The 27417-nt window shown below is 39.7% G+C and overlaps 1 protein-coding gene across 3 annotated transcripts in view; it reads right to left on the reverse strand.

Annotated features, from left to right (window-relative positions):
• LOC147135006 (oxysterol-binding protein-related protein 7-like) overlaps positions 1-27417 on the reverse strand; it is a 51697-nt gene that overhangs the window by 15050 nt on the left and 9230 nt on the right. For 2 of the 3 annotated variants that reach the window (XM_086054768.1, XM_086054766.1), the window contains exons 2-13: positions 16537-16644; positions 16363-16419; positions 13117-13317; positions 12615-12758; positions 12459-12512; positions 10844-10957; positions 10091-10258; positions 9399-9540; positions 7003-7121; positions 4070-4159; positions 3753-3894; positions 3259-3392 (exon numbers count right to left, since the gene is read on the reverse strand). In XM_086054768.1, coding sequence (XP_085910894.1) covers positions 3259-3392; positions 3753-3894; positions 4070-4159; positions 7003-7121; positions 9399-9540; positions 10091-10258; positions 10844-10957; positions 12459-12512; positions 12615-12758; positions 13117-13317; positions 16363-16419; positions 16537-16569 — 1398 coding nt within the window. In that variant the 5' untranslated portion in view covers positions 16570-16644. Of the gene's footprint in view, positions 1-3258; positions 3393-3752; positions 3895-4069; positions 4160-7002; positions 7122-9398; positions 9541-10090; positions 10259-10843; positions 10958-12458; positions 12513-12614; positions 12759-13116; positions 13318-16362; positions 16420-16536; positions 16645-19903; positions 19941-27417 lie in introns of those variants that run through there. The other variant, XM_086054767.1, reaches the window with a different exon arrangement.

Here is a 27417-nt window from a genome sequence, read left to right on the forward strand (position 1 = left end):
TACAACTCCCCCCCCACCCCCCCCAAAAAAACAGGCCAAACTGGCTTGATAGTTTCACACTGCACCTTAACAGCTTAGACCAACTGATGGAAGGGATAGGTCCTTCTCAGTGTACTTACAGATTGTAATATGTTTCAGCTTTTGTTTCGTAAGGATATTGGCTTTCATTTCTTTAAAGAAGAAATCGACCAAAACATATATTTTTTTCAAGAATACGTTCCCAGCAGGCCCACTAGTTGAAACAAGGCATTCTAATTGTAATATTGCAGTTGTGGAATATGAGTTAAGCAGCAAAACCCACCCCTTTTTAGCCGTCTCAGGGGAGAGCCATTTTGTCATTTCTGTCAACTGAAAATGACATCACAACTACTCAGCGCTCAAGTAACGGCCAATCACGGCTCAGCGTCAGAAAACAGGTCAGCTGTGATTGGTCGTAACCTACGCCTGAGTAGTTGTGATGTCATTTTCAGTCGACAGAAGTGACAAAATGGCCACCCCTAGAGATGGCTAAAAACGAGTAGATTAACTCTTATTCCACAAATGCAAGATTTATCAGAATGTCTTTATTTCTTTCAAGTAGTGGGCTTGCATAGAACATATTCTTGAAAAAAATATGTTAGGGTTGACTTGCTCATTAAGTCAGATTTATTTATAGCCATTAATCACAAGAAAGTCTCAATGGGCTTCACATGCTCATAGTTGACAACATATTAGTGACATTCCCTGATCTCAACCCCCAAATGGGAAAAGAATAATTAAAAAAAAAAACACCCAGGGAAAAATGAGAAACCTTGAGAAGGGACCAGAGATGGGTAATCCCCCTTCCAGGATGATCAGGCTGCAATGTATGCCGAGTGGGCAACATTTAACATAGTACTATGATACTATACAATGTTGGTTAAAATAATGTGAAAGTCAATCAAATTAAGTGCTACAGGAAGACGACTTTGGTGAACATTTAACATTTTGCCGCCTCAAAAACATACATTTTCACCGGACAACACTGAAGAAATTTTGCTAAATTTGCTACATCGTTAAGTAGTTAGTGTACAGCTTGTACACAACTTTAATAACGGTGGTTTTACGGTCCTCTCACAGCCATTAATGCCTAAACCACTGGCAACAAAAATGAGTACACCCCGAATTCCTTTCCAAATTTTGTCTGACAATCATTTTCTAGCCATGCCTTAACTGTCTTGGGCATGGAGTACACCAGAGCTACACAGATTGCCACGGGAATCTAGTTCCACTCATTCATGATGACATCACGAAGCTGGTGGATGTTGGAGACCTTGTGGCGCTCCATTTTCAGATTGAGGATACCTCACAGATGCTACAAAGCCCAGGTGTCAAATTCCAGTCCTCATGGGCTGCTATCCTGCATGTTTTAGATGTTTCCCTCCTCCAACACACCTGATTCAAATGATCAGTTCATCACCAAGTACTGATGATGATTTCATTATCATGATCATTATCAGCCTCCTGCAAATGGCTAATTGGGCCTAATTTGGACAGGTGTACTCACGTTTTGTTTGCAGTAGTTTAGACAATGGCTCCTTTGAGTTACTTTGAGGGGGACAGTAAATTTACACTTAAGAAAAGTTGAATACGGACTACTTTACACTGCAGCCAAGTGTCATTTCTTTAGCATTGCCACAAAAACAAAATACAATATTTACAAAAATGTGAGGGATGTACCAACTTTTGTGAGATACTGTATAATAAAGGGTATTAAACTCAATCACATAGGGGGTCAAAACAGAAAGCACACTTTTGGTCTATATCTGGGATATCTAGGATACACATCTATTGAACAGACTAAAGATAAGCATTTCCCCGCATAAATGTGAACCAAAACAGACAGGATACTATATTATTAAACTTAAATGTAAAATATGTTGCTTTGTATGAAAATATCTGTCAAGATATGAACATGTTGGGGAAAAAAAGGAAAAGGTAAAACAATTCATAAATCCAAACTTAAGTTTCTTTGCTCCTATACTATTTTGTCAGAACTTGATATTTGGCATTTTTGGGGACAAAACTGTTTGGGGTAAAAGTTCTGTTTTGTAGAAATCCTGAGGATGGACTGGAGGTGTTCAGTGAGGTACCTTGGATGTGATGTTTTCATCACAGAACAGCTGCTCATACAGATACTGTATGTGTGCAACTGAAGAGACACCATTTGAGCCCGCATGTAGGTGGAGTTACAGAATGACCCAGGTAGCCAATCACTGTGTAAGGTAGCTATTGCGCTGCATTATGGAATTTGTAGTAATATATTTTTACTTATGTGAGGCGACGATGTCATTGTCAAATGATCAGCTGTTTATGATTGACAATGACACCTCACACATGTAAAATTATATTAGGACAATTTGGGGAATCGGGGCCTTTCCCAGCATGCATAGTTGTATTCACAATTATCACTGACTGTTATGATATTTCTTAAATGCGTAATTTTGTTCGGACATTGTGTAATAGTTAAAGTGATGATGCTTCTAGCTGTGTAAAGTTTATTACCACGGTAATTCTGGCACCCTGATTTACAGGATTAAATTAAAGTTACATAAAGTCAATACTGTTACTCAAAACAACTTCGCAGATTCGATCTCCCCACGGCCAGCACTTTCCCTCCGCCCGAGCGGAGCGCATTTTGGGCTCCAGATGACGTCAATGGCGGATATATGCGACCTGGCGGTTCAGACTAGGGTCGCATTGAAAAAATCTGATATGTATCCGATGTATCCGAACAAACAAACAAAAAACTAAAGAAAATTCAGATAAAGCTCGCATAGGGGGAAAAAAAAATCCGATCTGGGTCGCATTTACCTGCAGTGTGAACCTAGCTTAATATATGTGTGTGTTTCAAATATAGAAAATGTGTCAGTGAGAAAAGCAAAGACACCATATGACTAAGGCCTAAAAATGTTAACGGCTGGGTGTGATTGCAACCTCGGCTGGGTGTGGCCTGTGTGTCACGAGTTTGACACGTTTATAGTTGATTATCTGTTAAAGAACAGTCAGTTGTGCAAACTTGTACTGAAACATTGAACATGTGCCTTCCAAAAAAGTTCAGGAAAGGTCAAATTAAGTGACTGTGTGAGTCGTGTATTGTTGTCCATGTATGTGCATATACAAGTGTGTGCATGTACAGTATATACTATATGTGTGTGAGTGCATGTGCCTTATACACGTGTTTGTATGTGTGTACTGTACAACATTTAACTGGCTCGGGATTGTGTGGGTAACTATTACCTCTGACAGTGTGCTGCACAGAGTAGCGAGCTGTTCCGAGGTGTCCTGCCTCAGATCTGGGCCAGTCCAGGCCTGTCTAAGGCGTTCTCTCTCCAAGGTCAAAACATCGTGAACGGACTTGAGAGCGGTAAAAACTGCAACATACAGAGCCTTTTCATTAAAAAAAATTGCAAAAGTTAAAACTTCAAAATAGCAGGTACGGACAAAACATTTTAAATCTGGAACTGCTTATTTAGAATGCTAAATGAAGTTGAGAAACCGGTGCCAACAATGGGTATTATTGTATTTGCTGCATGCAACGCCCAAATAATTATCCTTTCCTAAGCCTTCACACCTCAGTTGATGTGCGAAAGAGCACCTCACCCATTTGAAAAACAGAAAAGTGATATAAATAAAGAAAAATACATTGTCATTTTAATGCAAGAAATAAAAAATAAAAAGATTTTTAATGGTATTTAATATTTCATAGAAATTCATCAAGAACAGACACACACCCCTTTGCGAAACTATGCAGATGTCTTGTTGGAGTTTCTTGGCCTCTGGTGAAGTGACTTGAGGATTAGACAGCTGCGAGTACACATAGTCCGGAATAGATTGAACAGAACTGAAGTTGGTACGAAGGTGGCTGGAAGTGAACTGGAGAAAACAAAGAGTCAAAGGCAGCCAAAACATATCACAACTGTATTCATCTCTTTTAATGGGACTGATTGCCTGTTCCTTTCCTTTTTTCTTTTTTAATGGGGAATTCATTCCACTTGAGAACAGACTTTTGGACAGCAGATAAAGAAAATAAACTTATTTTAAAACTTACAACTCCTCCCATAGCTTCCACACGGGACAAGGTCCTAGAGTGGCCAAATGGTTTTCCAGTCTTCTTCTTGGGTTTCTCCAAAGAAAGATTCTGGGTGGAATTAAAGAAAGACAGAAAAAAAACCCAACTGTTAAAATTGTGTTAACTTTGTTTTCACCCAAAAGGTCTTATAACAGGTAAGCACATCTAGAGTGGAAACTCAATTTGCAGACCCTGAAATAATGAACTCTGTATTTAACTGCGAAAATGGTGTTCAGTCCACTCAAAATGGCCCTTTGTACAGTATTAGTAAAAGTCTGTTAAAGCCAGGATTGTCCGTTTTTGTTTACTGATGCTGTATATCAGGGGTGCCCATTGCGTCGGTCACGATCAACCAGTAGCTCACAAAGGGGGTGTCGGTCGACTGCATGGCTTCAACTCAATTACAGCCAGCACACCCAGTTTTATGTTATTGATATGCTGCGTATCAATGGCAGTAAATGAGTTAAAAAAAAACAACAAAAAAAAAGTAGACTCCCAGCCTGGCCAGGAGGAAGGGGGTGATGGGCTCGGGCACAAGCTCGCGGTTTCCCCAGTGCAGGAGAATGACCCGTAGGACAGAAGAGCTGTCCACCAGAACACCGACGCGAGGCCTTCCAATGGTTGCTGGTGTGGTAGTGGTGGTGGCGACTGAGACGTCAGCTGACCAGTGTGTCATGCTGGTCGGTCAAAGGAGGGAATGAGGAGCAGCGTTTTTGGGGCTTTGAAAAAAAAAATTGATGCAAGTACCGTTCCAACATGACTGATGTTCATTGGGAGTTGTGTTAAAGGCTCGCGAACGGGGGCTCCTCTTCTGACTTCTTTCCTGGCTGATTCCAATCAGTGCAAGTCATGAGAGTAAAATAATGACAGAAAATGTACAGTAGTTGTATTGTGCAATATGGTTAATGCAGTTACACCAATAATATATTGAACATACAAAGAATTCAACGTTCATTTTTAAATAAAGTAGGCCGATCATTTGGACTTGGTCATTTCATAAGTAGCTCGCATGCTGAAAAAGTGTGGGCACCCCTGCAGTATATAAACAGACTGGCATATGTATTTCCGGGTTGTGCCGCTGTAGTCACAGATATACAGTAAGACTAGAGCAGTAAAACATGCCTGCCATGTTGGCAGGGGCAACGTTCCCACCAAAGGCAATGAATCGATATACGTTGCAGCCATGTTGCCAGGGACGGCTATGCCAGAAAATGTAACAGAAACAATGGCCATTAGCTTAACATTGCTGTAGGCATGCAGCTCATAAGGAGCGCATCGTATTCATTCATTTTTATGGCCATTTAACGGAGTGAGCTCTCGTCATATAGTACGTATACAGATTTCTTGAACATACTATTTTTGGTACGATCTAAGTGTTTTTTGTCAAGACCTTAAGCCTATGTCTCACTAAGCTGCGAATGCTTGCAAATGCTTGGGAATGTAGCTCATGTTGGGTTTCCGTCAGGGTTCCTAAAAGGTTGCAAAGTGTTCCCAAACAGTTTTTACTTGTGGCAAACAGTTTTCTGTTGCTGCTGAGTGTTTAAAGATTTCAGTGTCTTAATAATTTACAAAATTAAGAGATCTTTAGTGTTAGTTTATTTTTTCATTATGGTGTCATTTCTTAGAATATCAACCGAATGGTTCGCTTTTATTTTTTTTCGAAAAAAAGTACAGTTTACTTGTCATCTTTTCTAAATAAATATTTAAAAAAATATATATTCTTTTAAATCCGTTTTTTAGTACCGAAAATATGCCGAACTGAAGTTTCCCCAAAAAACAAACCGAACCGAAACATGATTTAACGTACCGTTAAACCATTACTTTATACTGTATTGGGTGTTTTTAGGCCACAAAAAGTGCTTCAATTTAACGGACAATAGGCTCTAAAGCAGGGGTGCTAAATACGTCGATCGCGATCTACCAGTCGATCGAAAAGGTAGTACTGGTAGATCGCATGACATTTGTAATGGCTGCCATTTGTATTTTGAAATACGATGCTCTTATTTTGAAAATGTCATACCGGAAGTTGCATCCTACAGACTCTCCATATGCTTTACGCAGAGACTGAGAATAACTTGCCGTAGCGACATTCACAATGCGTGTTGCTTACTTTTTCCTCGTTGTTTTGCCAAAGACGAGTGAATATACTAAGTTAATATAACAAGTTTGGTGAAGCAGCACATTTTTGACAGTAATGATTATCTCTGGGAGAAGACTGCCGTTGGTTGAAAGCAGGCCTACGTGGTCTGTACCATTTTGCATTGTCTATCGTGAATAGCTTTGACGCTAAGAGAAGCTATCTTTGTCATAAATGTAAAATGTTGTATGTGTGAACTTTTAATTTTACGATGTGTTGCTGTTTTACGGTGTTTTGCTGAGCAATAAACATCTATATAAGGAACTGGAGTCTCACATCCAATCAATTGAAGGCATAACATTAAAAAAAAAAAAAAAGATATTTATCGTAAATTATGGTGTGTTGTGCAACATTGGTTCATGCGGTTATGGAAGGTACATCAATATACATTGTAAATAAAGAATCCTCAATATATTTGAAAATAAATATACGTTTTGCATTTTTGTAGTGTGTAGGACCTACCCACTACAAATATGCAAAACATACTCTACCCGGAAGGTACATCATTTTGACTTGGTCATTTTATAAGTAGCTTGCATGCTGAAAAAGTGTGAGCACCCCTGCTCTAAAGGATGACATCTCCGCCCTATTAGTCCATTTAATCAACATTCTACCGTATACCGTCTATAGATTGCTTAAACACTGTATAACTCACACACCATAAATATGGTAATATTTAATATTATAATTTAATAATAAAAAACGCAATACATTATGTACATGTGCATAAATTTAAAAAGCACATTATGTGAGTAAGGGCAAAAAGAGGCTTCACCTGCATGCTGATGCGCATCTCCAGGTCCGTGTCTGTGATCGGAAAGCCACCTTCGAGCCAATGGAGTCGCTGGATGAGAAGGGCCAGTTCTGTCAGGTCTCCCTGACAACGAGTCAAGTCTGATGGAAAAGGGTCAATTTTATAAGATCAACTTTACTATATTCGCAAATATTTTAATTGCTAATCAGTTTGAAAGCTTTTGCGGCATTGGGCTACGTAATTGCTTACTGGCATTTCAATTTTACTTGCATTCATTGTGAACTTCGCTCATTTGAAACACTTCTTCCTTGGCTTGATGATTTTATAACATGCAACTTCAATGATTTGGCAAAACAATCTTGAATTTTCTCGAAAACACTCAGGGTCAAAATTACACAAAGACTCAAATACTCTCACTGATAGTTAAATGTCCATTTCACCTTGACAAGACTTTTGTACCAATCAACAAGCTTCAGCCATTATCCTGGCTTGAAATGTATTTATTGCCAGAAACCATCAAGTTCATTTAAATGGTTTTCTAGATGCCCTTAATTGAATTGACCTTGAAGGTGTTGATTTCGGAACAAGGGTCTCTTTGTCAGCAGCCTCGTGACCCCATGGTAACGTACAGAAACTCAGTTCACTGTGAACAGTGACACTGGTTTTCCATCAGTTTAGGTTTTTTTTTTTTAAAGGGCTATATCATGCTAAATGTACTTTGAGCTTTTAGCCATATTAAGATGCAAATTCTGCACCAAAAACACCCCCAAAGTGGTGTTTTCCTCCATTCCCTCATCTCTGACAATTCCTGTTCATTCCTCCTCTCTAAGCAACAGCCCAACAGTTGTGGCTCTCGCCTCCAGGATGACGGCTTTGGATGTCACAGAGTGAAGACGACGAGCCGTTGACTCAGAGAGGGAGCCAAATGAATGACAGTGAGCTCGGAGCGGTGCGGGGCCATTTGGGACTAATGGAAAAGCAGCACTAGTCTGAATAGTGAGACCAACTGTTCATTTACTGTTTCGTAGGTAGCAACCAGCTTTAAGACGATGTCTTCAAAAAGGTGCGGCAGTTGGATTGAAAAAATAAATTAGTAATTAATAAATAAATAGTACTGCTTAGATCAGAAATGGGCAACTTAAATGATGGAGGGGCCACCATTTTTTCCATCACAGACACACACACACACACACACACACTTCTTAATCAGATGTGTGATAGATTTTCTAACCCATTTAGACCGGGAGTGCATGACTGCGTTTCTACCACTAAAGCCGAGAGAGCTGTTGCGTCTATCTACCTATACAGCTGGGAAAGCAGATACGTCATTTTCTTTTTTTTTTAAAAACCAATTCTCTGTCTCTTAACCAATGAAACGCATCAGAATTCATCTGTATGTGACATCTGACTGTGTCGTGAGCCGTCATAGGATATCCCGGAATTTTCATGGGCAGTAATGGCGGACACAGACGATCGCGGGAACTCTGAAATAAGTGATAATGACAAGTGTAATGATATAGACGACGCGCTTGTGGACTTTGAACCAGTGGAACTAGTTGATCGTGATATGTGGTGGACTTAAGACATATGTTGGTAGACAAGGTCGATGGACAGCTTTGAAACAGAATAGAGGATGGTAGTTACCACTTCATTTTCTAAAAAAAAAATAAATAAATAAAAAAAAAAATAGTGCTTCTCTTACAATGACATTTTATTTTTACATATTCGAGTGAATATAGTATAATAAACCGGTGGTATGGAATGGTATTACATCTTATGCATGCGCAGAAGGTACTTTAATGGTCAGCGCTGCTGTCTGTTGTTGCAGTGTATTTTTCCAGCTTGACGTGCCGACAGCCAGCCGGGGATAAGCAAATGTCACCGTTGGCCAACGTCGTTTTGGTCTATCTAGGCCTTAGAGAGATGTTTCGCCAGGTGCTTTAGGCCTTAATTGGTTAATATGGACAAAATACATGCTCTTAACACATTTCAGATTTTTATAATAGATTCCTCATTATATAAAAGATCCACTATTCAACAACAAAGGGTTCTAAGCAAGGGGGCTTGCATTTAAAAAAAAATAAAAAAATATGCAATCAGGGATGGCACAAAACTGCTGATCAGCAAACCAAACAGTAGGTGGAAAAAACTATTAAGTGGAACCCCAATATTCGCAGGGGACAGGGACCGGGCCGGCCTGTCAATAGCGAAAATCCACATATAATTAATTGATGGGCATTATTAATAAATTGAAACAATTTTTTTTTTTTTTTATACCTTAAAAATTATTGAAAAAACTGATAAACCTCTGATATGGATTTCTACAATAAACTCATTTAATGGGCGAATCTGCAGGTGATGAACTGTATGTGCATCACATTGTGTCACGGATGTAAAGCATACAGAAAGTTTCTCACCATTGGAACTTGCATCGATGTCATTGGTCTGCTGCAGCCAGGCTGATACCTTGTTGGTCACGCATGGATGGGAGGCAGTGGTCTGGGAGCGGCTTTCCATCTCTGTTTGGAACACTGATGCCGAGCTGGCAAAGATGGGCAACTAAAAAAAATATCACAATCACAGGTGTGACGTACTGTAATAAAAAAATAAGCTAGTAAAAAGTAGAACGTGACTTGTCAAAAATAAGAAAGTGACTTACACCGAGATTCATACATTACTTTGTGTTTGGGATAATAAGCAAATCCTTTTCTCTAAGCTTTTTTCCAAAGTTTAATGTTTGTCTCATCATTCCATAGGATCCAAAAATAACGGTGATCCGTTTATCAGTGTTAAACATGTTTATCAGTGCGTTATAAGTCTACTGACACAACACAATCGCCAATCAGCTGCTGAAACCATGGTGACGCCCCAATTGACTGAATTAGTAGATACGCGTATTTTATTGTGACACAGGGATCAAAACTAAAAACAATGCCGCAAAATGCAGGCAGAAATACAACATTAACATTTACCCAAAAAACACCAACAAAAACTAAATACCAGGACCGCGAACCTTGAACCTGTGATGGAGGGCATTTAACTGTGTGTACCACGTTCACACGCAGGCACATGCATGCAGGCACTCACACACTTCAAGATTTTTACTCACCGAGGTTCTTTTTTTCTGGGCCAGACTGTTTAAAGCTGGCAGAGAACTGTGGCCAAGAGAGATTGCGTGAAGCACTCCACGATGGACGCTCATAGCTTCGTTTTTTCGAAATACACGATGGGCACACAGCTTAGTCAACCAAATGTAAAATAGTTCATGGGTCTTGGCCTAACAGAATGAAAGAAAACAGGTATTATGTCATTATATAAAAAAAAGAAAAAAAAGAAAGAAAACAAGTGTAATAGAACTGGATTTAAATACATTTATTTAGGTCTTATTTGTTTAGATTATTCTTATGTACAGTATCCTATCGTAAAAAAAAACTTCAATTCATAAGTCAATTTTGTCAATTAATTGGATTCCGGAAAACATTTTAATTTTCATCCCATTATACAAAAATAGGACATTTCAAATTGACAGTGGAGAAAATGCATCAATAAATTGATCATGATTCAGTTGTTTGGTCTATAGCATGTCAGAAAATTGTTTCAAAATAAAAGCAGAGGTTTGCAAATACATTCTTTTATGGAAGTCAGACAACAGTCTGTTGAGAGGATGAAATTCCAAAGATTTGGGCAATCTTAAATTAAGAAAGTATTTAAACAATTAATCTATGGATTACTTTCATAATTAATCATTGGAACTCTACATGTATTACAGAGTTAAAAAGATTTAAACAGCTTTCTCTGGTCTCAGGTGGTGATATTATTTCCTCTGAATTCATGTGACAATCTGCTGCTCTTTGAAAATTACCATCAGGTGGTAGAGATTGTCTCCAGCATCCAAGTCTATACGTTTAGACTTTTTATTAACGGACATAACAGCAACACTAACATCCATCGAGCCATGAAGTTTTCCTCTTTGAATCTATAAAAAGTGAGAAACAGAATTAAGAATCGAACTACCCATTTTACCAGGAGAAAACAACATGTTCCCCGCAGGTACCAGGTAGTCCCCAAGAAGCACATGACTTGCCCACGAGCCGTTAATAAAAATAGCCATCATCTGAAAAATGTGAACACTGGCAGAGAGTTATTTATGCATGACCTAATTATTGTGAGAAATCATTAACATGATCAGTGTCTTCACAGAAATGATCATTAATAATAATGTACAACTATAACATTATTCAAGGTATTTTGAGCAAATTTGTTGTTTCAGGAGTGTGTATCAAACCACTAGCAATCAGTGCCCAAGAAGTAGCTCTTTATATTGACAACCCATGGATGAAACAAAATAAACTGTTGCGCCATCAATTATGCTTTCTGGCTCTAATGAAGCTGCACATGGATCGTCTTGACCAGGGATCACCAACTCCGGTCCTCGAGGGCACCTGTCCTGCAGGTTTTCCATCTCTCCCTGCTGTAACACACCTGTTAAAATGATCAGGATCGTAATCAGGCTTCTCAAGAGCTTGCTGATGAGCTGACCATTTAGAGAGGAGAGAAGGAAAACCTGCAGGACAGGTGCGCTCGAGGACCGGAGTTGGTGACCGCTGGTCTTGACTATTGTAAATAGTAGTCAGCATTTGATTGCAAGGTGGTCTCAGTTCAGTCCAAAATGTGGTGTGCTTCAACCTGTGAAGTATGAGCATGAAGCACTGCAGGTTCTTTTTACCAGAGGTGGGCAATCCGTCAGTACTGATGCAAAGTCCGTCAGTCCGTTACTGAGGGACGTCCAGTTTGCTGGCCAAAGACGAATGGCAGGAAACTTCGAATAAGTGGCAAGGCGAAGACTGAAGTGCGTTTTCATTTGTCACCGTAATCATCACTAACCGGGTCAGTACCGACCGACTCCCGTTTTGCTGATGACTGACTGAAACTTGCTGCATGTGCTTTTACGAATACAACTATTTTAAAAAAAGTATACATTAAGTGATATTGCACATATTTTGCACATATTTTGCACGTATGCATGTATTTTGTCCATATTTAAAATTACATTTTGTCATACATCTGGTTAGGAAATGGGTGGTCCGATGTGGGCCCCCTAGTAGCACTGATGAAAAATGATGGCCTCTCCAGCATTTAAGTCACCCATCCCTGACCTGTCTCCATATGATGTTGCATTCAGTGACAGTCTGAAAACAGCTTCGCTCATGCAACTAAGCAGTTGTTTCAATCATTTGTAAACCAATGTAAAAGACAAGCACGGAATGGACCAAGTGTGAACAGAAAGAAAGGTGAGGCCACATCAGACCTGAAGTGGACGAGGAAAAGTCCATTCCCTACTAAAAAGCATATAAAAGCAAAAAGCCGAGGGATACAGTATATAGTGCAACAACACACCACAAGTTCCATTGTCCTTAGTGAAAAAGAGTTTGTGGCTGGCTCTCTTCATACAGGGACTAACAGTATTAATTACTTACATCTTGCTGTGTCTTTGAATACTTCAGAATTCCCTTCTCCAACATGAAGTATCTCTGAAATATAAGAGACCCCATCTTCAAAATAAATCCCCTAATTTTTAGCCAATGTTGAAGTGGGTTTAGAGCCAAGAAAAGGTTTCATAGAGCTATACATACCTTGTGCCAGCCCTTTAGTGGGTATTTCCTCCTCTTCATCAAAAAGCCCTCACATATCCCAGGAATACTTTGATCCAGAGAGGAGCCAGGTACAGAATTCTGCTCCAGTTGTTGCAAGTCCTCCATCACTTCCCAGTTACGAGACTGCATACAGTGGATATAAGAGATGTCACGATATCCAAATGTCACGATACGATATCACGATACAATAATTAATCATGATATCGTGGGGAGGTTGGCAATGTGTAAAAAGCTCACGATACTGGAACTGCACAAATGGAAAACTTCGCCTTTTAAACAAATTTGCTGCTATTAATATGGTGACGACAATATATTGTGGCAATTTTAATATCGCAATATTGCCGATAGTGACATCCCTACTAGTACATTTACATTTTAATCACCTTACTCAGAGAGAGGGAGAAACGCCACACCTTGAAAGTGTCATCAGGGGTCTTAAATCTCTCAGTGAATTACCAACCAGATTTTGCAGTCGAGTTACCTGCTTTGATTGTTTGGAGGAGGCAGTACTGCTGCTCCTGGAGTGGCCAGGTTTGAATACGCTGGCTGGGGATTTGTCGAGGCCTGATATCAATGACTGGTTGCTACTAAGCGGGGGTGGGCACACCTGAGGGTCCATGGCTGTAATGTCTAGTGTGACAGGACTGAGGACTTGCTGTGTGTCACAGCACAGTAAGCGGCACTGTGGAGGGTAAAAAAAAAAAAGGCAACAGATGAGAATTACAACTAGTAGACAAAATATCAGATTTTCATTACATATACTGATACATTAAATATTCTTTCTGAAACCATGAGATATTCAATCATTTAAATAAATAGACATGCCATACATGGAGACTAGACAAATAAGTCTACTCTAACTCAAAATAAGTTGCCTACAATAAAAAGTGATGGTTGTGATACCACACAAATCAAATGCCACAGCAAGTCTGTCCGCTCAATCATGTAAACGGGATATTCAGAATGATTCAGAAATCAGAATTTTGACTTTAACCCAAATATTGACTCCATGTGTCACTATGGTGCTGGGGACAAAATGGAAGGGGAGGCACCGGCGTCGAAAAGTCGAAATGTCGTAGGTCGCGTACATCGTAATATGAGGACTGCCTGTATAGCTAGCTAAATCTACCACAAACTAGAATACCAAACAAAAACTTATCTTACAACATTTCCCTTATTCCATTTAGGCCGGGAGCGCAAAACTGCGTTTCTACTTCTAGAGCCGGGAGCGCTGTTGCGTCTTTCTACCTTTAGAGCAGTACATGTAATTTTTTTTTTTTTTTTTTAACCGATTCTCGTTCTCTTTGCCAATGAAATGCATCAGAATATACATGTAACTGTGTCATGAGCCCTCAGAGGATGTTCCGGAATTCTTTTGAGCAGTAATAGTGGACGCAAACAATCACGGGAGCTCTGAAATAAGTGGCGGTTGTCATAGACGACGTGCTTGTGGACTTTGAACCAGTGAAAACAGTCGGACGTGTTTTTTAAGACAAGTTCGTATTCGTAAACAATATCGATAGACGTTTTTGTAGCAGAATAGAGGACGGAGGATTTTTTTTTTTTTTTTTTTTTTTAATAAAAAATGTGCTTCTGTTGAACCAACACTATTTTTACATCTTTGCTTCAAACAGTAAAGATTAAACTCTGGCCTATGTGAAAGCCAGGTCTAATGTCTCAAACTCTTTTTGAATTCTGTTTCTAACTGCTAAGGGGCTAAGATATCAATAAGATAATTATTTTGTAGGTGTTGAATTTCCGGAAAAACTTTGAGGGTGATTCCAAAGTCACCAGTTTCGCCAGGTGCTTTTTAGGTCTTAATGGGTTAAAGGGAAACTCAATCCCACAATTTTCTTTAGAATAATATCTATGCAGCCCCACTTATCTAAACAAGGCATTCTGATTGATATTGTGTTTGTGGAATATGGCCCAATCCCAATACCCAAACTACACTACACCCTGTGGAAGTGTACGTAGTGTTTTTTTTTTTTTACAGAATTGGGACAGTGCGTGTGACGTCATCGACTTTTGCCGCTGTGTCATCGAGCATGGTGGCACGGGTTGTTGTTTTTTCAATTTTGCTGTTTGAAATTGAATTAAAACTTCAAGAACGTAGGAGTAAAGTGAAACTCGGCTCAGTCTTCAGGTCGATGGGCGCTATGGCTCCATTATTAGTACTACTTGTTGCACCTGCACTTTATGCGCCGTATGCGCAGAAGGTCGGCAAGTACGGAAAATACATTGGTGACTATAACATCGATTGAAATTACACATATACAAATGATAAACTATGTAATATTTCAATAGTTACACTTGAAGGGACTTTCGGCACCAGCATGGGAATTCCACAGAATGTCGACAGTTTCCCCGCTATTTTGGTCAAAACCGCAATGAATTGTGGGTAATACGCTTTGGCTGAGGGGCCGTGGATGCGGGCTCAGCTGAAGTGTGGAACAAGGGCACAAAAGGGACAGAGGACTTGGACAGAATTGGGACACCCTACACACTCGTGCAATTGAGGGGCACAATGGTGAAAGTGTGGGTACTGGGATTGGGCCTATAAGTGAAGTAGTAAAATCCACCCGTTTTTGTTCATTTCAGGGGGTGGCCATTTAGTCACTTGCTGTTAACTGAAAACGACATCACTGTTGCTCAGCAGTCAGGTGTTTTGTGTCTCAGCTTCATAAAACAGGTGAGCCATGATTGGTTGTTAGCCATGAGTAACTGTGATGTCTTCTGTTAATCAAAATGCCGTGTTGAGACCAGTGGAGGTGAATAGATCATATTGTAAATAACATTTTTGGGTTGCCTTCCCCTTTAAAAATAAACATCTTACAAATTAGCTTTTTAACATCGACTCAGCAAAGCAAAAACAAATGCTGCAAAGACCCTGCATAACTTCCATTAACAACCCAGGCTAGACTCCTCCCCAACATACAAGTATCTTAAACAATTGAGCTGCATCACTGCAACATATACCACCATCCATTATCTGAACCGCTTCTCCTCACTTTGGGACAATTAAGAGCGTTCATTTATCACACCAAGCATGTTTTTGGAATGTGGGAGGCAACCGGAGTACCCAAACAAAACAAACACAGGCACGGGAGAAACTCCACATGCAAACTCCACACCTTGATACCAATAACTACTCCTTAATTAGTCAGAGCTTTTGCTTTAAGAGTACAAAATATACTTGAAAGAGACAGAGGGGTATTGATTTAAAAAAAAAATTCCAACAAATACCTGAGGCTACGTTCCAAAGGGGAGAAACACTAAAGTAAGCGAATTTTACTAGGCAGGCGTTCATAGCAGTACATGCCTTAACGTCATCTATTTAGATTCACCCTAGGTCCTATCCTTTAGATCTAAGTATCATTTAGGCTTCCTTTCCAAATGCTACGAACAAACCAAATTATTTAAAATGCATGCTTTCCACTTTAAGATATATAAAGAATAGATACACAAATCTGTATAAATGGTGGTATATATATCAAGCGAAGATTTTCTACTGACACATTTCTGATTTATGCATCTGTTGTCAAAGTTTGGATTCTATAAATGTCATACAGAAAGTACGGTTTAAACTATGACAAATACTGGGACGTACCCACCCCACAACATTTAAACTACATTTAGCAAGTACACTAAAACTGAACCATACAATGATCAAATTGAGGTCAACTTAAAATTAACTCATAGACTGCTATATGTAATTAAAACAAACCTTTTTAAGTCTGTGTGATGATCTGTGCTCCAAACAGTCCAAACAAAAGGCCTTCAGCTTTTCCCCAGGATAAATGTAGAGCAGAAAACCAGAAAAACAATACCTCCATGAACTTTTCTACAGCATAGTTCTTTGACAATGATCATTAATGCAACATAAAGAGCAAAGCCACACCTGAGTGGGTATGTGCTTGCCAGACAGGTGCATATCACAGAGGAGCAAGTATCTGGGTGGGGCTGAAAGTCGACAACTTCTTCACCTTACCCAACAGGCCTGCCAGCTCTGTCATCAGGGGAACAAAATAAGTTAGCACCACAACATACAAATGAATTAAGAATGACATATTGGAATTCCAGCAAAATTGGGTATTACTAAAATAACAGTTACAGTGTTTTAATTACCAATCACACACATTTCATTCCCGCATACACTATATTGCTATAAGTCCAAGTAACGAAATATGTGCCAGTGTACGCATGATTGCTCTTTTCTCTTACAGGTCACAAGAATGTGACTACAATCATATTTGTGTTGACTTTAAATGAAGCATTGACCAGTGAACAGCATTATTAACCTCAGAACAATCTGTGACATCTACTTTTTACAAGGTTTCAATAAACCAGCTAAAAGCAGAGTGAGTGTTTGAAAGGGGAAGTCAACCCAAACATATTTTTTTCAAGAATATGTTCTATGCAAGCCCATTAGGTGAAACAAAAAATTCTGATAAATATTGCGTTTATGGAACATAAGTTAAGCAGCAAAATCCACCTGTTTTTAACCATCTCTGGGGGCGGCCATTTTGTCACTTCCGTCGACTGAAAATGACATCACTGTCTCAGGGCTCAGGTAACGTCCAATCGCGGATGACCTGTTTTCTGAAGCTGAGCTGTGATTGGTCGTTATCTGAGCCCTGAGCAGTTTTGATTTCATTTTCAGTCGAAAGAACTGACAAATGGCTGCCCCTGATATGGCTAAAAAGGGGTGGATTTTTCTGCTCAACTCATATTCCACAAATGCAATATTAATCAGAATGCAGTGTTTCAAAGAGGGGGCCTGCTGGGAACATATTCTTGAAAAAAATGTGTTTGGGTTGGGATGTCTTGAGAAAAACAAAATAAGCAAAAGGGCTAGGCCAGCCCATCTATAAACTACATTGAGGTGGCAGCCACTGCTTCATGCTCCACTTTGCTTAAGACAGCATCCGTTCAATGCGGGAATACGACAAGCATGTGGTTATGAGAAAATAAATGAGAGGGAGCAATGAATCAGATCGATAACATGTTTAACAAATATATCACAGCAATTATATTCAACTTTCCCACACACCACTTCGTTTCCAAATTCCGTCTCCTCCACATACCCACCCAACATGTCGAAACACATTCTACCAAGCTGCTCTTGAACACAACCTGAACAGTTGACAGAAGATTAATCTCACACAGAACACCAGACAGACATCTTGCTGCTAATAACAGCAAAGTATGACGATTAAAGGGGTGTTTGGAATTGTTCAAAGAATCATTTTAGTTTGTTAACCAAATTTGTTAAAACTGTCATTATCACCTGACATCAGTACGTTAGTAAATTCATATATTACACACACCAAAAAAGCAGCCCTCTCTGGCCACATCTTGTACGTTCAATAATTAAAAATAAATAAATAAATAAATAAAACCACCAAGCTTGAGGTAAAACAAAAAGTCAGAGTTTGACGGCGTGACTGACAAGGTGTCAATCATTTGCTGTGCACTAGGGATAGACTGATTATCGGTCGGGCCGATATTTTGCAATTCGGCGATTATCGGCATCTGCCTTTTTTTTTTCTCATTTTAAAGCCGATAAATTAAAAACTGCATTATTCGGATATACAGCGTGCTTCTCTCTCTCTGTTTGCTGCATGACTGGCCCTGCCTCCATAGGGAGATTGGCCTGCCCAAAGCACCATCTGATTGGTTCCTTGCGCAGTGCGTAACAGCCAATCAGCGTAAAGCTTGCTTGCTTGCTCCCTGTTCGTTCCCTCTCTCGGTCTCCTGGACGAGCTAGGCACATACACGACGGGAGTCGGCGAGTTAGTAGTTCAGGGTAATGCAATAGACTTTGCCGAAATTTTAGTAAATGTCAGTCTCCTATAATTTACTTGTAACATTTCTATGTCATATAAACACACGGGGCAGTTCTGCTCGCCACAGTAAGCTGCCTTGAGGCTCAAGCTAACCACTCCCTCAATGTTACAACAGTTCATTTGCTTTGTGAATGACATGGCTCCTGAGAGAAGTTGCTGATAATATTGGGAAATGGTGATAAAAGTAAGACGTGAGTGAGTGCGTGTCTGTGTGTAAGCCACATAATGAAAAGCTAAACTCAACTTTAGTTATAGAGCCCTTTAAAATAACCACTGCTCCAAGTGCTGTACATGGTGCAAAGATTGACGGCAAGGTACTGCATGTGAAAGTCCGGTCTTGGAAACATGCTTATTTTTCTAGCTAGTAGCTGCGTTGAGGATTCACTTTTGTGTTTTTGAACTTTAAAACAAAGATGTGTGAAAGATAAACATTTCAGTTATAGTGGATTTTTAGAAAACGATTTACTGTAAGGAGATGTTTGTTTTCATTAAACTATAAAGACATGCAGCTGAGCCCGGGAGCTCCCTGCACTTTTTTGTGAGACTTAAAACAAAGTTGTCTATTTTTTAAGATCTAGAAAAGCTTTAACATCTTGCACATCACTAAAGTTGTTTAATAAACATAGGCTTTAGGCATTTAAACTAAGTCAAGTGTTGGGAGTTTTTATTTTTCAGAAATTTGACACCATTTTACCCCTTTCCTCAACAAATAAATATCGGCTTCAAATATCGGCCTCCTTGACTAATAATCGGTATCGGCCCTGAAAAAAGCATATTGGTCTATCCCTAGTGTGCACTCGTGGGAACACTTAACAGTGGGCACACTCCGCAGCCCTTACCATCAGATTTCAGGCTCTTGATTTAGCGTCATGGTGAATTATATATTTTCATGCACTTTATATTTTTTCTGTTCTGTGTTGGCCCATTTCAGGAAGACGCTGCTAATTACATAAAAGTTACATAAAAATGTCGATTCATGCACTTTATATTTGTTCGGTGGTGTCTGTTGCATGTTACCATAGTTACCATAGTAAAGCATTGTTACCATTGGCACTGCTACTAAAATACACATTGGATTTGTGATTTTTGTTGTAGCATTTTATTAGACAGTGTGAAGGAGCGCCGTTAAACCCCGACACTCCCTCACAGGTGCGCTGTCGTTAGCTGGGGGGTGCAGCTGACATGAACGTGCATCAGCCGTTTTGTTTCCACGGAGCCACGCTCCATTGTGACTGCTCCCTGCGACCCGTGCAGGAGTCTCGCGGTCATTCTTATTAGAAAGACTTTCACCGTTGCCTGGACTTTTGTTTACCCTCACGGCTGGTGTCGGGGGTGCACACTCGACAATCGCTCGACCCCCCCCACCACACACACACACACACACACACACACACACGCTCATACACGTCAGACACTCACCTGCATGCTGCCGCCTCGGTTGGACACTGAACCAAACCAAGACAGTTCCTTATTGTGCCTTAAATAGCGATTGGTGGCGGAGGAGGACGTCACCTGACTATGGGGCTGAACCATTTTTAGCATGTTGTTACAATGTTTTGTATTCTGATTAAAAAATGTAACCGATATGACATGAAGACTTTTATATATATTGCAGATATCATTTATGTGAGTTTTTTTTTTACTAGTTAGTTAACTGACATTGAATCTGGACTATTGATACCCAGTATGCTCTTAAATGGTTTGCCCGGAGGGAGGGGCTAAGCATATTTAAGGGGTTTCACATCCATTTGTGGGGCAGTTGAGCTTAGTGACGTTGGGGCAGAGCGTAAGCAAAACAAGTTAACGTTGAATTTGTCAAAACTTTGAAATTGTTTTCTTTGGAATTTGTAAATATTTTTTTTCTTTGTTTTGGCTTGCTTTATTTTTGTTGTTTTGTCACTTTGGTCATCACTGTAAATATCTTTTTCACGTGTTGGGAACTTTTGGGGTAATCAAAAACCACTCAACTTCATTTTTTCGACTGTGCCATCATTTCCATTATGTTTTACAAACGAACCCGTGACAGACAGCACCCCAAAATATAAATGAACTGTGGCAATGAGTCTGCTAAAAAGATAAAGTAGTCCTACGGTGGTTGGTCAATGATAATGTATGCACTGCAAGAGAGTATTAGTTTATTTACCTTGTATGCACATTGAATGAAGGCTAATATATGAGTATCAACAATACTGCTTTGGGGTAGCACATAATGCAAGTAAGCATTTACAATGCACTGGTGGAGGACAAACTGCACATTACATTACATAACGATGTACACAAAAACAGTTAACTTATTTTTTGTTTTAAATATGATTAAAACAAAATCTAATTATCAATATTGACTGATATGAAATACATTGTGACAGTTTATCAAACATATTGCCCAGCCCTACTAAACATGTTTAAACAGTTTATTTAATCTTTATATTCACCAGTATATTTCACTCTTTGATTCATTACGTTGACCTCTTATTAAAGGTTAAGTATTAAAATAAAATGACCTAAATTAATTTTTCCCCAAGTCATTATTTTCAATAATTGAAAAAAAGGGGGGGAAATGCAATATATATCGATAAAGACCAATATGAAACATTTCTACTGTGATATACTTTTCATATCGCCCAGCCATACATGAAAGGCCACAAGAAAATTAGATTCTCACAAGGAGTTTTTCTATTCAGCCTACGTCAGTAAATTGGCGGGTAAACAATGGCTGTGTCCCAACTGGTTTGGTTTGCATTCAGTAAAAATTCCAGAAACAGTACCAAAATGTTTAACAAGAATTCATGTGACATTACTCTCTTCTTATTGGTCACAGGATCATAAACTGGATGACAACATCAAGATTATGAAGGCACATTCTTAAGTGTAATGTTAAAATCCTGTTCGCCTACATTTTATTACAGTGATCGTATCTACAGTCTAAAAATAAGTTAACGCAACGTGGAAGTGCACACAGAACAGAACAAAAGGCTGACACTGTGCAATAATGTTGTCACGATTGCAAAACTTGTACTTCTATGCTATACCTGCATAAAGTACCTTGATTAGGTACTGAAACGATACCAAGGCAAAAACTTTAAACATGAGCATACAGCGATTCCTTAACCCATTAAGGATGGGAGTGCATAACCGTCTTTCTACCCTTAAAACCTGGAGCACTGTTGCGTCTTCCTACCTTTAAACCCTGGAGAGCATACAGGTCTTTTTTTTTTTTTTTTAATCCAATTTTTGTTTTCTTAACCAACGAAATGCATCAGAATATACACGTTACGGTGTCGTGAGCCCGCAGAGGATATTCTGGAATTATTTTGAGTCATAATGGCGGACGCCATCGATCGCGGGAACTTTGAAATGAGTAACGGCAGTGATATAGACGATGCGCTTGTGGACTTTGAACCAGTCGAATGTGATATATGGTCAAGATATATGTTTGTAGACAATGACAATATCGACGTCTTTGTAAGAAAATAGAGGATGGTAATTACCACTTTATTTTTAAAATTAAAAAATAGTGCTTCTTTTACATGACACTATTTTTACACATTCGATTGAAACAGTAAAGATTAACTAAAGAATGCAATTTCTGGAGAAATTGCATGTGAAGGCAAAGGAAACTGAATGGAAACTGTGGAATGTGTTGGAATGAAGTTGAATGAAGTTGAATGACCTTGAAAAAAATCAGAAGGGAAGCAAGAAAAGAGGAAGTAAGGAAACAATGAATGAAGGAAGTCAGGGGAAAAAAAGGAAAACAGAGAATGAGGGAATCAAAGGAAGGGAGGAAGCAAAGAAACCAAGGTAGCAAGGAAAACAGCAAGATAAAAGGAAAACAAAGAATGAGGGAATCATAGGAAGGGAGGAGGCAAAGATCCAAGGTAGAAAGGAAAACAGCATGGAAGGAATAAAGCAGGAATAAAAAAATACTAGGATGCAAAGGAGGAGGTGAAGAAATGAGGAAGAAAGGATACTAGGAAGCAATGAAGAAAGGAAACAAGGAATCTAGAAAGGAAGGAACACCTGGGGATGAGAATTCGTGGTGTCCCAATACTTTTGAACAATATGGGCGCTTCATTAGGGAGACCTGGGGATGAGAAAATCGGGGTGTCCCAATACTTTTGAACAACATGGCCACTTCATGAGGGACACCCGAGGATGACAATTCTGGGTGTCCCAATACTTTTGAACAATATGGCCGCCAAAGCAGGGGAGGCCAAGGGGCTAGAATGCTAGCTGTAGCTTATGTCCCTCTCCAAGATGGCCGCCTTACTGGGGCTGGCTGAGGGGCGAGAATCATGGGTGAAGCTAATATCCCCGTCCAAGATGGCCACCGCACTGGGGAGACCTTTGGGTGAGTATCCCGAGTCGAGCTAATGTCCCAGCCCAAGATGGCCACCACACTGGGGAGACCTCGGGGTGTGTATCCCCAGTCTAGCTGATGTCGCTGCCCAAGATGGCCACCGCACTGGGGAGTCCTCGGGGTGAGTATCCCCAGTCTAGCTAATGTCACTGCCCAAGATGGCCGCCTCACTGGGGAGACCCTAGGGTGAGTATCCCCAGTCTAGCTAATGTCCCTGCCCAAAATTGCAGCCGCACTGGGGAGACCTCTGGGTGAGTAACCCCAGTTTAGCTAATGTCCCTGTCCAAGATGGCGGGCGCACTGGGGAGACCAAGGGGCAATAGCACTGGTCCACTGGAAATGAATGGTGAAATTGTGTGGCTTTTTTAAGGGTGAATGAGTTGAATGTGTGGGAAGTAGGAATTTTGGGGGTGTTGAAAAGCTCAATGTGAGCTGAATGACTTGAATTTGTGGAAATTGGATTGGTGTAAATGTGAAAAGTTGAATGTGCCAATGGAAATGAATGGTTATTTTTTTAAGGGTGAATGAGTTGAATATGTGGGAAATAGGAATTTAGGGTGTGTTGAAAAGCATGACCAATATGAGTTGAATGAGGTGAATGTTGTAAATTTCAAATAGGAATGATGTAAATGTGAATTGAATATGGCAATGGGAATGAATGGTGGAATTTTGTGGGTTTTTAACATTGAATAATTAAGTAAATAATTAAGTTGAATCTTTGGGAAGTAGGAATTGTGGGTGTGTTGAAAAGCTTTATCAATATGAGTTGAATGAGTTGAATCTTGTGAATTTGAAATTGGAATGGTGGAAATGTGAAATGTAAACACAGGGCTGTCCATATGTGCACTTGGCACTAGGACACCCCAGACCGCATTTCGATGATCGACTTTATGGTCATGTCAATGAACTTGTGGTCACGTTTTGGACACTCGGGTAAAGAGAGGGGTGGAGCTGTCAATTTATCACCACTGGGTGGTGTGTTGGATCCGATGGTATGAGAAGATGCGGTCCCACCTGGCAGACCAAAACGTATTGTGAGGGTCTGATGGGAACGTCTAGTAGAGTCACATCAGAAGCTGAAGGAGTAGCCCAATCGGGCCTTTTTGGCCTGTGAAACTCCAGAGGCAGCTGATGGATACCGGCTGGTTGATGATATAAATATTTAATATAAGTTTGACATGTGATGTCAGCCGTTTGCATGAGCGTATGCTAAACTGCTAACGTAGCCGTTGTCTAGCTACGTATTAATTGTAATAAACATTTGCTGTTCATAGCTGCTGGCACTTCGCCCTAACCCGGTTTAGCCAGACTTCTGTGAAAAGTCTATTGTACACCTAAGCACTTATTTTGGGTCTCTCACGATTCTCAAAGCATTTCATTTCAGCAATTAGCTCCTCGGTGAAAACGCTACTTGTTAGTGGGGTGTTATTTGCAGTGCTGGGCGTGTGACCTGTCCACAATAGGGCTCTCACAAATGATTATTTTGCTAGTCGACTAATCACTAACAGTAATCGCGATTAGTCGACTAATCGTATAATGTATAAATCGCAGCAGCAAGCTGCTGCTCTTATAATAAGCCTCATTCGCTTACACCTTAAATTCTTTACGTACAAACTAATCATGAAGACAAGACGATAGTACATTCAACTTGTATTAAACTTTGCAACTTAAGCCATCATTCCTGACATGTTTATAAATAAGGGAGCGACTTAAATTGATGGCGATACTCTGGCCTTAAACTTTTTAGCTGTAATTCTTCAGTGCGTTTTCAAATTGAACCAAAACTATACACTATGCAGAGATGCACTAATACAGTAAAATTATCTATGAATTCAAAAAGAAGTACTTGTATACATATTTCACTCTTCTTGGGCACCAAGACTTTTTTTTTTTTTTTTTAACTGAAGGTAGTGAAATCAGAGGAGTAAATTGGGAAAATGCTCTGTGCTAAAGAAAACTAAAATAAACACTCGCATTGGTTTTTTAATTTTGTGTTAATTTAAACTATCAAAAAGGTTTTGTTTTTCTTCACTAATATGCATAATTTAAAAGTAGCAAATTGATCAAAATGTGGTACCCACCTGTAACAAAAAAAAGGAAGATTTTTTTTTTTTTGCACTATAACGTAGTATATTACAACTAGGGATGGGAATTTCAACTAATTTGCCCGCCGACTAGTCTCAAATTTTATTTGCGACTAGTCGACTAGTCTATAAGCAAGAAATCTTGAAATTTAATACATATTGAATTCAAAGTTTACATCGCAAATGCTTTGTGTATTTAGTGGCTATTTTAGCCCAAACATTCAGGACAGTTTGTTAATTTAAATTCTATTGATGTAACAACAGCTGATTGAATAAAGTGAACAATTGAAAGAGAAATGCATTTCTGATACATCTGCCAATGCAATGCATGGCATTTATGAATAATGTAATGAGTAATGGTACTGACTCCCAGTCCAGCAAGGTCTCGTTCGCCATACCATGTTAGCGGCATTTTCATGCACACAGGCAACGACTTTACTTTCTAGTACCCATGTACCCATCACACAGCAGCCAAGTTTTCAGCTGTGTGTCTTTCCTCCAAGGCGCATGTCTGAAGCACACAGCTGTGGAGATGTCCTTAGTCCACATATGACACGTTATAGTCATCTAAGATTTGGTGGTTATGGACATCCATCCGTCTGTAGTCCACATACAGTAGTTGACCCGCTCAAACGCTCGTAGCATCTCCTCTTTTATTTGGTTATGGTTACTCTCGAGTTGGGGCGTGATTGTTTTGCGACTTAGCACCGTGTACTCAGGCTCGATATACAGCATTAATTTTTTGAAACCCTTTGCCCTCAACAAAAGAAAGCGGCAGCATATCGCGGGCAGTCATTACACAAATTAGTTGGGGGATCTTTGCTGTGCGGTGAGCATCACAGCGCCTGGAACAAACGCTCTCATGCTTGTCTGCCTGGTCCCGCCACCATGCTCACTGGGCCCGGCTCCGCCATCATCGACCTGTAAGTTCAGCATAAACTCGCTTACAACTACTGTACCGCAGTGATGAGAAACCACATCCAAAGGAAACACCTCGATGTGCCAAACGGTGCTGGGGGTTTTTTCGTGGTAGTTTCGACATCTTCAGAATTTACTTTTCTAAATATTATTCCCAAAACTTGGGGGGTGGGGGAGCAATTCTCTCTTTGTGCTCAGCTTGTTGACAGAGGTAGTGGCGTGAGGAACAAGATGCGTGATACTTAATGCAGTGTTTAACCGACTAATAAAATACTAAACGTTTAATAAATCGTAGACGGTTAAACGACTAGTCGCGCATGTCCCCAATTACAACAAACTTAATTATGGGTTTTGTTATGTGATGCCGATGAGTGGCACATATGTCGTTTTTTTGTCGAGTGCTGATATTTCCCAGTTCATGTACGCATCACTCTGTTTGCGAGTGAGAGAGAAAGAGAGAGAGCGAGAGAGAGAGAGCAAGCGTGCGCTTCCTGCTTCGATGTCCACCAAGGGCATAAACACACAGAGTTTTGGTTGTTAATCAATGCAAGTTTACTGAATAATGGCTGCTTAATCCATATAAAATGCTACGACGTGTTAGCGTACCAAATAGGAGCGTTACATCAAACACACCGTAACGTGTGTATGCTAACTGCAGGTAGCCTCTAGACACAAATGTGCCTATGTCAGATATGAAATCAGGCATAAGCCATAACTTGCTTCCAATTTTTAAATGATTTGGGCATCCCCATCGTGCTGCCATGAAAGGCGGGTTTGCATTGTATTGAGTATTTGGTGAAATGCGCCGTAACTTTTGGACTCTGTTGCCAACACGAATTAGCCCTTACAGTGTAAGGCTTACACTACTTTACCCACAATGCTTCTGTTTACATCACCCGGATTACCACCACTGCGCATGTGCGTTGCAGATACGAAAACAGCCAGCGGGAGAAGAGCGAGACGTGGCAGTCTTGAGAGAAAAATGATGTGCCAAATGAATAAATATATAAATAAACGACAACGCGACGATTAAAATGAATTGTCCATGATTTTGATCATCGACGTCGTCGTGATTAGTCGACTAATCATGGCAGCCCTAGTACACAGTATTCCATTTCCTGTCCACAGTAGCATGCCGCTGATTGGTGAGCATGGAGGATAAAAGCCCTTTTAAAAAATGCAGCTTTGACTAAATAGTAGGGGTGTAACGGTACGCTAAATCACGTTTCGGTTCGTTTTTTTGGAAACTTCGGTTCGGTATATTTTCGGTACAAAAAAAACAGATTTTTGAAAAAAAAAAAAATTATTTTGAAAAGATGACAAGTAAAATGCACTTTTTTCGAAAGAAAAATAAAAGCGAACCATTCGGGTGATAATCTAAGAATATGTCATTACAGTACATATATACACTTTTTGTGATGAAAAAATACAAAACCAGTTGCAATTATTGCTAACCATGTTAAAACTATTTTTATAATGAAAAAAATACAGTAACTTTAAAAAGTCTTTATGAAATTGTAAACACTTTTTAGGCATTGAAATCTTTGACTGTTCAAAAGCATATTGTAACGAAT

Source organism: Filicampus tigris, chromosome 16, assembly GCF_054856515.1.
Source record: "Filicampus tigris isolate MCC_2025a chromosome 16, RoL_Ftig_1.0, whole genome shotgun sequence".
NCBI classification, from domain to species: Eukaryota; Metazoa; Chordata; class Actinopteri; order Syngnathiformes; family Syngnathidae; genus Filicampus; species Filicampus tigris.